A 12138-nucleotide genomic window follows, 5' to 3' on the forward strand; every position below is an offset into this window, starting at 1 on the left:
ACGAGATATTATCTGACACCTGTCAGAATAACTATTATGAAGAAGACAAGAAACAGTATGTGTCGGTGAGGATGTGGAGAAAAGGAAACCCTTGTGCACTGTTGGTGGGAACGTAAATTGGTGCAGCCACTATGGAAAACATACGGAGGTTCCTCAAAAAATTAAAAATAGAACTACCATACAATCCTGCAATTCCACTTGTGGGTATTTATCAGAAGAAAATGAAAACACTAATTAGAAAAGATACATGCCCCCTTATGTTCATTGCCGCATTATTTACAATAGCCAAGATATGGAAACAACTCAAATGTACATTGACAGGTGAAGAGATAATGAAAGCATGATACACACACACACACACACACACACACACACACACACACACACACACACACACTGGAATATTATTCAGCCATAAAAAAGAATGAAATCTTGCCATTTGTGACAACACGGATGGACCTTGAGGGCATTTTTCCAAGTGAAACAAGCCAGACAGAGAAAGACAAATGCCATATGATCTATTCTATGTGGAATCTAAAACACAAAACAAACAAACAAAACAAAACAGAAGCTGACCCATAGATACAGAGAATAAACTAGTGGTCACCAGAGTGGAGGTGGGGTGGGGTATGGGTGGAATGGACGAAAGGGATGAAGGGGTACAAACTTCCAGTTATAAAATAAATAAGTCAAGGAGATATAATATACAACATAGGGAATATAATCAATAATATTGTAATAACTTTGTATGGTGATAGATGGTTACTAAACTTATTGTGGTGATCAATTCATAAGGTACATAAATGTTGAATCGCTATGTTGTACACTTGAAACATATAATATTTCATGTGAATAAAAAAGAGAGGCACATAACAGGGCTAAAGGTGGGGAGGAACATGGCATATTATGAAAAGAGAAGTGTCAGCCTAGTGGAGAAGGTGTGTGTGTTGGTGTCAGAGAAATGAGGATGGGAAGTGGGTTAAGGAAGGGTCCGACTGTTTGACAGAGGGCCTTTAAAAACAAGCTGCAGAACTGAGATTGGATAATATGGTAAGAAATGGTAGACACTGGCCAACATGATCAAGCAGTTCCTTAAGAAGTGAAGTCTGAACTTGAGTATATGCAGCGGGTGCAGTGTAGGAAGGACAGTATAGATACTCCTGCAACATAGAGTGGCTGGTTTCATGGTGGGATCAGAAGTCGAGGATCCTGGGAGGATAGGACTGCCACCAGTTATCCCCCCAACTTTTTTTTTTTTAAACATCTTTATTGGGGTATAATTACTTTACAATGGTGTGTTAGTTTCTGCTTTATAACAAAGTGAATCAGCTATACATATACATATGTTCCCATATGTCTTCCCTCTTGCTCCCCCCAACTTTTGAGTCAATCCTCCTACACCCTGCGATGCAGAGAGCAAAGAGGAATATGGTGTGAGCTGAGGCCGGAGAGATGGTCGTCTTTAGAGTCCTCCTTCACCTCTCTGAGTAGATCGACCCCTGTCCATTACTGGCTTTTGTAACACCTTTCCTTTGCAGCATGTGGCACAGTTGCGATTTTATATTTACTTGTCTCGACATTTGATAAATGTCTGTCTTTCCCACTAAACTCCGCAAGGACTGGTTCCAGTCCCGGTCTGTTTTGTTTACCACTGTATCTCCGGTACCAGCACAGTGCCAGGTACTCAATGGTTGCTCGACAAATGTTTGCTGAATGAAAGAAGGTAGACATTTATACTCGGGCCTCTCTGAGCCTAGAAAGAGAGAGTGTTCCCCTATGGTTGGGAATGGGTAGGTTGAGACCTTGATGGGGAAAGATGGGCAGTGTGGTTACTCTCTTGGGATTATCTGCCTATACCAGTGTGCCACGCATGTCCTCTCTTTCCCTTTACCCCCCTGCAGGAGGAGGGGCTCTTGTCACACTCCTCTGGATGGCTCCCACCAAACAGCATAAGAACCTGGGACTCCAGAGCCAGGCCAACAATGTTAAAATTCTAGCTCTGCCACTTATTACCACGTATCCTTGGGCAAATCACTTAACTTCTCTGCCTCAGTTTCCTCACCTGTAAAATGAGGAAAATAATAGTCCCTACTTTGTTGTGAGGAGCAAATGAGCTGTTACACACATAAATGCTTAGACCACCACTTGGCACAGAGTAAGTGCCACATATGTACACTGTCTACCAAATGCAGGCTTGGCTCTCAATACAGCCGATAGCTTACCGAAATATGTCTCCCTTGCCGAGAGTCCAAGAACACAGCCTTCCCTTTGCTTTGGCAAGATAGGAAGAAGACAAGCAGAAATGATCAACGGTGGAGGGAAGCTGGGTGTGGGTTTGGGTGTGAGGCCTGCCTGCCCAGAATGTGGCCGTGGTACAGTCTCTGAAGAGATTTTCTTCTGATAAAGTTTCCCTTAAGGTTCCAGTGGCTGTTTGCACTATGCTTCCAGTCCAGATGAGGTTTGCTGAAATGCCAGCAATGACACACACCCTGCCAACACTCTCCTGACTGTCCTAGCCTCAAAGACATGTCTAAACAACTGAGGCTAGGGTTTTGATTCAACACATGGCTAAGATTGCTGCCTGACCCAGGAAGTGACAGTGTGGAGAGCCCGCTTCAATGGGGCCCTTTATATGAAGGTTTGCAAGTTCAGCACTCACAAAGGTTATTTCTTCTGTGGTATTTTGCCTGCAATTAGGGCAGCCAGCATAGGGGAGAAGTGTGTCTGGGTTGTCTGCTGTATGAGTAATACGCTTATACAAGGTATACCTTTGTTAGAAATGTCATTTCAACAGAAAAAAAAATAACTAGGTGCTTCAGAAATACGGACTTCAAAGGAGATTCAATCACACTATATACAACTGAAACATATAAAGAAATTAAAGACAGAGAAAAAAGCATCAATTTTATGAAAGTGTAGGATTTAGTCTTTAGAGGGAAAGATGAAAGAGAATGGTTTATTTAGGCTGGAGGAGAGAAGGCAAAGAGAGAACTTAATGAATTGTCAAGTATGTGAAGGGGCAATACATGATCAATAACAACTAGCTTTTACCCGTTGCTTCTGAAGACATAACAAAAATAAAAGAAATTTAAATTGTGACAAGAGAACCGTTGAGAAGATGGTTAGTCCCACGATGTGTTGCCATGAGAAGGACTAGAAATATAGTTCTTTATATGGAGATTAAGTAAGTAAAAAGGCAAGACTATGAGAGATAGAGAAGGTACAATTCTACTTAACCCCAGGGTAATAAATAGAGTCATTATTATATAAAATATAATAATGATCACTTGTTAAGCAATAACTCTGTATTGGACTTTCTCCTAGCTTCTATGTCATCTCAGTTAATTTTTATCACCTTTCCATAGGTTGTAGATATTATAATTATCATCTTCACACCTGAGAGAACCGAGGTCTTGAATGGTTCAGTGTCTTGCCCAAGGTCACATCACTAGCGGACAGTAGCTCTGCCAGGTCAAATCTATGTCCTTCTGGCTTCAGAGCCTATCTCCTTTGCATTATATTGCCGATTGGATGCAATAATATGTCTTTTTGCAGTTTCCTTTCTTTTATTAATTGCTCTTCAGTTTAGATTTCACATTATTTTTCCCCAAGCAAAATCACCTTAGCCCAACAAATGGATTGTAGCAATTATCTGCTTATATTAGTAACTACGTGCACACCTCTGCTAAGAATGAGCTCTCCTGGGTGTGGAGAAAAGGGAACCCTCGTGTACTGTGGATGGAAATGTAAATTGGTGCAGCCACTATGGAGAGCAGTATGGAGGTTCCTTAAAAATCTAAAATTAGAGCTACCATATGATTTAGCAATCCCACTCCTTGGTATATATCTGGAAAAGACAAAAACTCTAATTCGAAAAGACATGTGCACTCCAGTAGCCAAGACATGGAAACAACCCAAGTGCCCATCAACAGAGGATTGGTTTAAAAATATGTGGCATATATATATATATATATATATATATATATATATATACACACACACACACACACGTATATACAATTCCATTACGTATATATAATGGAATATTACCCAGCCATAAAAAAGAATGAAATATTGCCATTTGCAGCAACATGGATGGACCTAGAGATTATCATAATAAGTGAAGTAAGTCAGACAGAGAAAGACAAATATTATATGATATCACTTACCTGCAGAATCTAAAAAATAATACAAATGAATCTATATACAAAACAGAAACAGACTCACAGACATAAAAAACAAACTTACGGTTACCAGAGGGGAAAGGAGGTGGGGAGGGATAAATTAGGAGTATGAGATTAACAGATACAAACTACTAACATAAAATAGATAAGCAACAAGGATTTACTATATAGTACAGGAAACTATATTCAATATCTTTAATAATAGCCTATAAGGGAAAATAATCTGAAAATTATATATATATATATATATATATATATATATAAAATATATAACTGAATCACTTTGCTGTACACCTGAAACTAACACAATATTGTAAATCAACTATACTTCAATTTTAAAAACCGGACTCTCTTCCTTTTGGAACAGACTCAAATTAAGTTGGGGCAAAGATTGAGAAAGGAGGCAAGGAACAAAATACCCAGCTTTACTGGCAGAAATGTCACAGCTGTACTGAGGGACAGTATACACACTGTGAGAAACAGGTATGGGAAGATCCCGGGCTTTAGTGAAGCATAGATCAAATTAGGCTGCAACTAAATCCACAGTGACTTGTGAGGGCTGGTACAAACAGCATAGTAAAAAGGATGAGCATGTACGGGTACTACGAATAAGGTAATTTCTTTCTAAAAGAAATATTAATTAGAGTGTGCTAAAGTGAGGTAGGGAAGAAAAAACAATGTGGAGGATCGGGAATGACAACAGGTAATTTCCTACTGACCATGAACCAATGTATAGCCAGTACCATCTACCACATTCAATCAGTAATTCAGAGGAAGAAAAAACACAAACAATATCCTAATTCAAACCATGACTAACTTTCTGGCAATATTTCCAAGCTAGTGTGCATTCATTCAAATAACACCTACTCTGCGCCCGGTGCAGTGGGGGGAAAAAAGATGAGCCCAAAAGAGTTTCTGTCTTACGGAGCTTACACATTAGTAGCGATGATAAGACATGGGCACACATAATAAAAGACAAAATGTGCCCGGGTGATTAACTCTACTGAAGAAGCACAGGTGAGGCCCTGAAGAGTCAGAGAGATGAGGGAGTTTACTCCTAAATGATAGGGTTAAAAAAAAAAAAAGCTTCCTGGAGGAGGTGGCATTCGAACTGGCCTCTGAAGGAGAAGCAGGATTTAGGGGTGGAGAAACCGGAATGAAGGTGGGAATGCAGAGAAGAGACAAAGGCCTTCCGGCTAGTATTTATTCAAATGTAACCTGAGGACTACCTGTGTTAGGATCCGAGGAGGCTGCATTTCAGCTAGGTCTTCAAGAACTGGCAGGATTTCTACAGGCAGAGATGGAGGAAAAGGATTTTCCAGAGAAAGGCAACATTCCCTCCTCTCAGGGTTACTGTACATGTTAGATATAACCTAGAAAGCCGTTTTATCTCCTTTTCCTCCCAGCCTTATCATGAAATGGCTGCTGTTCATTCACCCCAAACTGGCTTGCCATATGGTTGGAATTAGATGTTCTGACCAGAGATTGACATTGGTTACTCTTCTATTGGCTTACTCAGGCTTCAGACTTTTAATAGGCTCAGTTTAAGTGTACTAAATTCAGATGTAAAGCCATCACTTCAGGCCACTCCCAGTCATCTATGTGGTCTTAGGAATGGTTTCTCAAAGTCAAAGTCTATGGACCACCTGCATCAGAATGGACAATGGGCCCTGTTTAAATGCACATCCCAGGGCCCCTTCCCAAGGCCACCAAAACAATCTCCGCAGTTGTGCTCCAGGGATCTGAATTTCAACAAGTTCTCCAGGTGATTCTGAAGCACACTAAAGTTTGAGAGATATTGAGGGGCAGAGGAGAGAGTAAAGGCACAAAGGTAAGAGAACACAAGAACAACGTGGGTAGAACCTGAGGCGCAAGAATGGAAGAACGTGGGCCTATAAAGGTAACTTGAGGCTAGAGCATGAAAGGCCTTTACTGTCAGAGTCGGGGGTTGACAAGTATGCTGCTGGCAACAGGGAACCACTCATTTTAGTGGCAGAGTGCAGTAGTTAAAAGAGCCTGGAGTCTGGAGCCAGACTTCCGGGGTTCAAATCTTAGCTCTTTGCCTCACCGGCTATATGACCTTGAACAAGGATCCTAACCTCTTTCTGCTTCAGTTTCATCATCTATAAAAAATGTGGATAACAATCATACTCCCCACACAGGGTTGTCATGGGATTAAATGAGTTCATATCTGTCAAGTGCACAGAATTGTGACTGGCATAGAGTAAGCACGATATGTGTCAGCATAAAGCCTTCTGAGTAGGGGTGTAGCACGCTTAAGGCTATCTCTTTGAAAGATTAAGCCGGCGGCAATGTATAGGAGTCAATTACCGATTTGCTACCAGCAAATCCTATAATCTTTTCCCTCTAACTCAGTGGCTCTCAACCTTGGTTGCACATTGGAATCACCTCCCTCACCACCACCCCCATCCCCAGTCTGGACATAAATTTACCAAAATAATTCCAATATTCACCCATAGCCGAGAACCAATGCTCTAAATATACAGTCTTCTCTCAGTATCTGCAAGGAGTTGGTTCCAGGACCTTCATGGATACCAAAATTTGAGGATGTTGTGTCTCTTATATAAAGTTGCATAGTATTTTCATATAGCTTACATGCATCCTCCCACATACTTAAATCATCTCTAGATTACTTATAATATCTAATAGAAAGTTAACGCTATATGCATAGTTGGGAATACAATGTAAACACCATGTAAACAGTTGCCATCACATGGCAAATTCAAGTTCTGCTTTTTGGAACTCTCTGGATTTATTTTTTTCTCCGATATGTTGGAACCATGGTTGGTTGAATCTGTGGACGTGGCACTTGCAGATATGGAGGGCCTACTGGATTTCAAATTTGTCCAATTTTCGTTACTAGTTCTCACTATATGCGAGACAGTGTCCTAGGTCCTTTTCCTGCATTATCTCATTTAAACCTCACAACCATTTGGAGGTAGGTGGTAACATTATTGTCACTGTGAAGATCGTTAGAAAGGTGAGTACATCCTGTCTCCTGATCACCCAGCTAGAAAGTAGCAGGGCTGGGATTAGAATCAAGGTAGCCTGGTTCCAGAGGCCCCCAGTCTGAACCACTACCCTACACTGTGTCCCCAGACCAGAATCCCACTCTCTCATACCAGAAAGACGGCTAAACCCATCCTCCTGGTCTCTCCACTTGTCTTATTTCCTCCCTCCAATCTAGTCTGGACACAAAAACAAGTGAGATCTTTTAACACATCAACTAGATCATGTCATGCCCTGCGCACAACCTTCCCGTGGGTTCCCAATGCACTTAAAAATGGAAATCCAAATTCCTTCCCACGGCCTTGAAGGTCCTGCATGGTCTGACTGCTTCCCGTTCACCTCTCCAGTCTCATCGCATGCCAGTTATGACCACAATCACTATATTCCTACCACACTGGTCCCTAGGCTCCTTGAATGCTATAAGCTCTTCCCTGCCTGGTCCTTTGAACTTTCTTTTCTTTCTGCCTGGAACGCTCTCCTCCCAGGACCTTTGCATGGATGACTCCTTTTCATCTTTCAAGTCTGAGCTTAAATGTCATCTCAGAGAGGCCTTTCCGACAATTCAACCTAAACGCCTTCACCTCTTATTTTCTATCTTGGTCCTTTGTTTATTTCCTTCACAGTACTCACACTGTTTATATTTAGGTATTTGTTTGCTTGTTTGTTTATTATTTGTCTTCTCAGGTAAAATGTGAATTCCATAAGAGCAAAGAACATATCCTGGCTGCTATGTATGCCACATATGGTTGTACAGGTTGTGTCCTGCACAAGGGTGCCTCAGCTAAGGAGGTACATTCACAAGGATTTTCTGGTGAAATGGCAGTCAAGTATCTTAAGTAAGGGGATCCTTTCTGTAATTCACATAAAGATGCCATATAGTCTAGCAGTGCCCTGTATGTCTACTATATTTACCATTATGCATCCAGCTTCTAGCACAGTGCCAAGCATATAGTAGACATTCAATAAGCACATTGGATGGAAGGAAAGAAGACAAAATTAGGAGGGAAAGGGGGAAAAGGGGGGGGATATAGAGGACTGCTGATAGATTTGGTAATTTGAGAAGAGGCAATAAAAGAGAAATTAAAGGTGATTATGTTTGATCTTGGAAACCTAAAGAAAAAAAAATTGGTACTGTCATCAAAGAAATGAAACCCAAAGAAGAGAAAACTGGCTTGAGAAGATGATGATTCCATTTTGGATATAATTTGAGAAGACGATGCTTTCCATTTTGCTTTTATTAAGCTTGTCACCACTTTACTGTGGGATTTAAAAAATACACCTACATCTGCCCTGCCTAATCTTCAAAATGGTCACATCAGTGCTTTGGGAGGCCCATTCTTCCTTCTAAGGCTGTGTATGGAAATGCCCTGTGTTTTACAATACAGTAATGTAGGGGCAAAGCTAGAAGGGATTAAGGAAGGAGAGACAAAGATACTTTCACATTAGATGACTCTCACCCCTCTCCCCCGGCTGCACTCCAGCCCAGTGCAGTTTCTTTCAGGGAGTGACCCTTAAAAGCAGTGCTTTTATTTTTTCCTTTTGTGATTGAAAGCATCCTTAGAATCTAAGGCTACCATAGAAAATTCCCTTTCCCTAGGACACTGGACAGGTATTTTCCTCTTCTCAATCTTGCTACTCAGGATGGCGGCACCTGGGGTCTTGGGAAACAGGATACCTACCTCTGCACACCCGGCAGCAGGAATCAGGAACAGAGACTGGGAATGCACAGGTTAACTTGGGGCAAGTCTTGAGACCACAGTACACGTTGCCCTCCTGCCAAAGAGGAACAGAATTAAGGTCAGAAGGAGCTGCAGTACATGTAAAGGCTTTAGCTCAGTACCTGGGATGAGTAGGGGCTCAAACGTCCTTCCCCCATGCTCTTCCATAGTCAGTTATATGCACTTCCTAACTTTTATGATGCGTTATATTTTTTCTATTTACTATTTCTCCATGCCAGAGACTAAGTCACAGGAGATGGCAATTCTCATCAGGCATGCTGGTCTAAGATGAAACAAAGTAGTCAGCGTGAGGGCTGCCGTGAGACTCCAAACCACCAAATACAGTCTTGCCCCTCTCTTCTCTGTCCATTCTGGTCCCTATCGTGCTTCAGCTGGATGTTGGGGCTTTGGGGGAATGCAGATTTGCACAATAGCTGCCTTCCGTAACACTCACTAGAGTTCTCCCTTCCAAAACAAGTAGACAAGCTCTTTGGGGTGATACAAAGCTATAAAAGATCATCTGAATGGACAGCTCAGTCCAGCACAAGGCGAGGGAGAGGATCAAATGCACTTGCTGGTTATGTTTGTCCTTGCATAATATCCATTCCCCAAAACTCTGTGTTCCAAACATCATTCCTTGAGCCTTGATCTTAGTTCTTAGAAGCATACTGTTCTGGAGCTAGGAGGGTTCCTGAAAGGTCATTAGGGAAGCATGGCTACGACCAAATTCTCCCGAGCTACTGAGATGCTATATTTTTACTAAAAATCCCTAAGCAAAGAGATTCTTTAGCTTCCCTTGTCAATCCAGTGTTTCATACCCTTTATAGGCGGAAAAGTTGTTTCTACATCTAACTTCATCCCCTCATACTTCAGCTTAAACACCCATTTTACTCCATTTTTCTGGTTCTGTTTATTACATTCTCCGGGCCACACAATTAGATGATGATGTAATCAGTATACCTCATTCATGAAGTATACAATTCTTTTGACAAATAATGTCATGGGAATCATCATAATCAAGCATTTGTCTAGAGACTTTTCTGGTTAGTGGACTATTTCAGAGATGGGAACCAAGAGACACCCCATTTTCTTGTGAATTGGACTGAGTGGCCCCAGATGGGCGCCAGTGGCTTTTCCACCCATGGCATTTCCAAGGCTTATCAAATAACTGAGTTCTTCAGATGAAGGCTCTGGTGGTGTAATTATTGTGAAAAGAAGTACAGATCAAGATTATCAGCTCATTTTTGTCCTTTTAAGCAGTGCTGAAGTTTTAAGACTGGTAGATGACTGGGTCTGACCTCTTCAACAGAGTTGATCAGGGTTGATTAAGGTCAGGAAGGTCATGATTTAGATGCGATTCATCTTCCAATCAAGCACCCTACAGTGTAGGCTTAAACTAAAAGTACAAGTATGGAAGCGCTCTTATTTGGGTAGGGGATAGCAGAGACATTAAGATACAGGGTCTTACCGAACAGCTGCACTGTGTGCATTGGTTGGGTTGCCGGTTCTGAAAGAGCCCTTCAGCCATGAACAGCTCACCGTGTTGGTAAGTGGTCCCGTTGTACTCACACGACTTGCTGGTCACCTTATTGTTCGCTGGGGGTAAGGAGTCTTCTGGGACAGGGTGGAGAAAAACCACACCGAGTATTGGCATCATTGCAAAGAATTTCACAAATCCCAACAGCAGATGGGGCTGTACCACACGGAGAGAGTTAAAAATACTCCCTAATTCAGTGGCTGATGACTTCGATAATATTCAAGCAGCCAGACAGGAAAAACAAGTGACATGTGACTATCCATCCATTCCTTCAAATTTGGGGCACTTATTGAGCACCTACTATGTACCAGGCACTGTGACAGGCACTAAAGAGATATCAGTGAAGAAGGACAAGGCCCCTGCCTTGATGGAGCTAACAGTGTTAGATGAATAAGGTATTAACTTGCCTGGAAAGAGGGAGTCTTTTCTGATAAGGAACCACCTATTATAACTACCCTGGTAACTTTAACCCCTCCCATGTTTTATAACACTTGGTATACGCTTGTATGCTTGTTCTAGCCTCTGGAGTCTTTGCTTCTTTTTAGTCTCTCCACCAAGATTGCCCCCTCCTTGCCACTCTTTTCCATCAGTCCTGTCTGATTCTGAAGGCTTACCAAAAGTCCACTTTCCTCCATGAAGTAGTCCCTAACAGCTCCAGCCCACGATCTGCACCTCTCAAAGCATCTGATGTCTGAGGCACACCATTTGGCACTTGAATATTACTGTAACTCATATTCGCGAATTACAGTCACCTAGCCAACAGTTTACAAAGAGCTTTCACATACGTTATTACAATGGAGCCTCATAAGAACACCGTGAAGCAAGTAAGGCAGATTCTTATCTTCATCTTTCATTTGAGGGTGACAAGTCTCTGATGTTGAATGACTTATCTGAAGTCACAAAGGTAGTGAGTGATGAAAAAGGGAATTGATATCTGGTCCTCTGTCTCTAAATTCCGTTTTTTCCTACCAACCCATATATACATTTGTATATATTGCTTTTTGAAGACTTGGGACTCCGCCTTACACGTGTCTTTCTCCATGGAGTCTGGCACAGGGTTGCCATGTAGCAAAGAGGTCGATGCACTTGGTGAGCTGACTCTAAGTGAATGGTTTCGAGAAGTCTTTTCATTGGGCTTCCTTAAAGTACGTGCTGTGCACACACATACACACACATATACACACACCAAATATCAATGAACAAGTGCCCAGGTTAAACTAACCATCAGTGTACAAATTAACAATAGATAATTGTTATTATCTACCAGCAGAGCTTCGAAAGTACATGCTGTGGGATAGTGGAAGAACAGAAATTAGCGGAGTTGTGGGTTTCATTAGAGGGAGGCTTAAAAAGTTAGACCATCCTGGTAACTCTTCTACATTGCTGGTGGGAATGTAAATTGGTGCAGCCACTAGGGAAAACAGTATGGAGGTTCCTTAAAAAATTAAAAATAGAGTTACCATATGATCCTGCAATCCCACTCCTGGGCAGATATCCAGAGAAAACTCTAATTTGAAAAGATACATGCACCCCACTGTTCACAGCAGCACTATTTACAATAGCCAAGACATGAAAACAACCCAAGTGCCCATCAACAGACAACTGGTTCAAGAAGATGTAGTATAGGGACTTCCCTGGTGGCACAGTGGTTAAGAATCTGCCTGATGGG

General features: G+C 41.7%; 1 protein-coding gene across 4 annotated transcripts in view; it reads right to left on the reverse strand.

Annotated features, from left to right (window-relative positions):
- Nucleotides 1-12138, reverse strand: part of CHRDL1 (chordin like 1) — a 115816-nt gene that overhangs the window by 38659 nt on the left and 65019 nt on the right. For 2 of the 4 annotated variants that reach the window (XM_032620620.1, XM_032620623.1), the window contains exons 5-6: nt 10401-10543; nt 8894-8987 (exon numbers count right to left, since the gene is read on the reverse strand). In XM_032620620.1, coding sequence (XP_032476511.1) covers nt 8894-8987; nt 10401-10543 — 237 coding nt within the window. Of the gene's footprint in view, nt 1-8893; nt 8988-10400; nt 10547-12138 lie in introns of all 4 variants that reach the window. The other 2 variants (XM_032620619.1, XM_032620622.1) reach the window with 1 other exon arrangement.

The sequence above is a fragment of the Phocoena sinus genome, chromosome X (assembly GCF_008692025.1).
Source record: "Phocoena sinus isolate mPhoSin1 chromosome X, mPhoSin1.pri, whole genome shotgun sequence".
NCBI lineage: Eukaryota > Metazoa > Chordata > Mammalia > Artiodactyla > Phocoenidae > Phocoena > Phocoena sinus.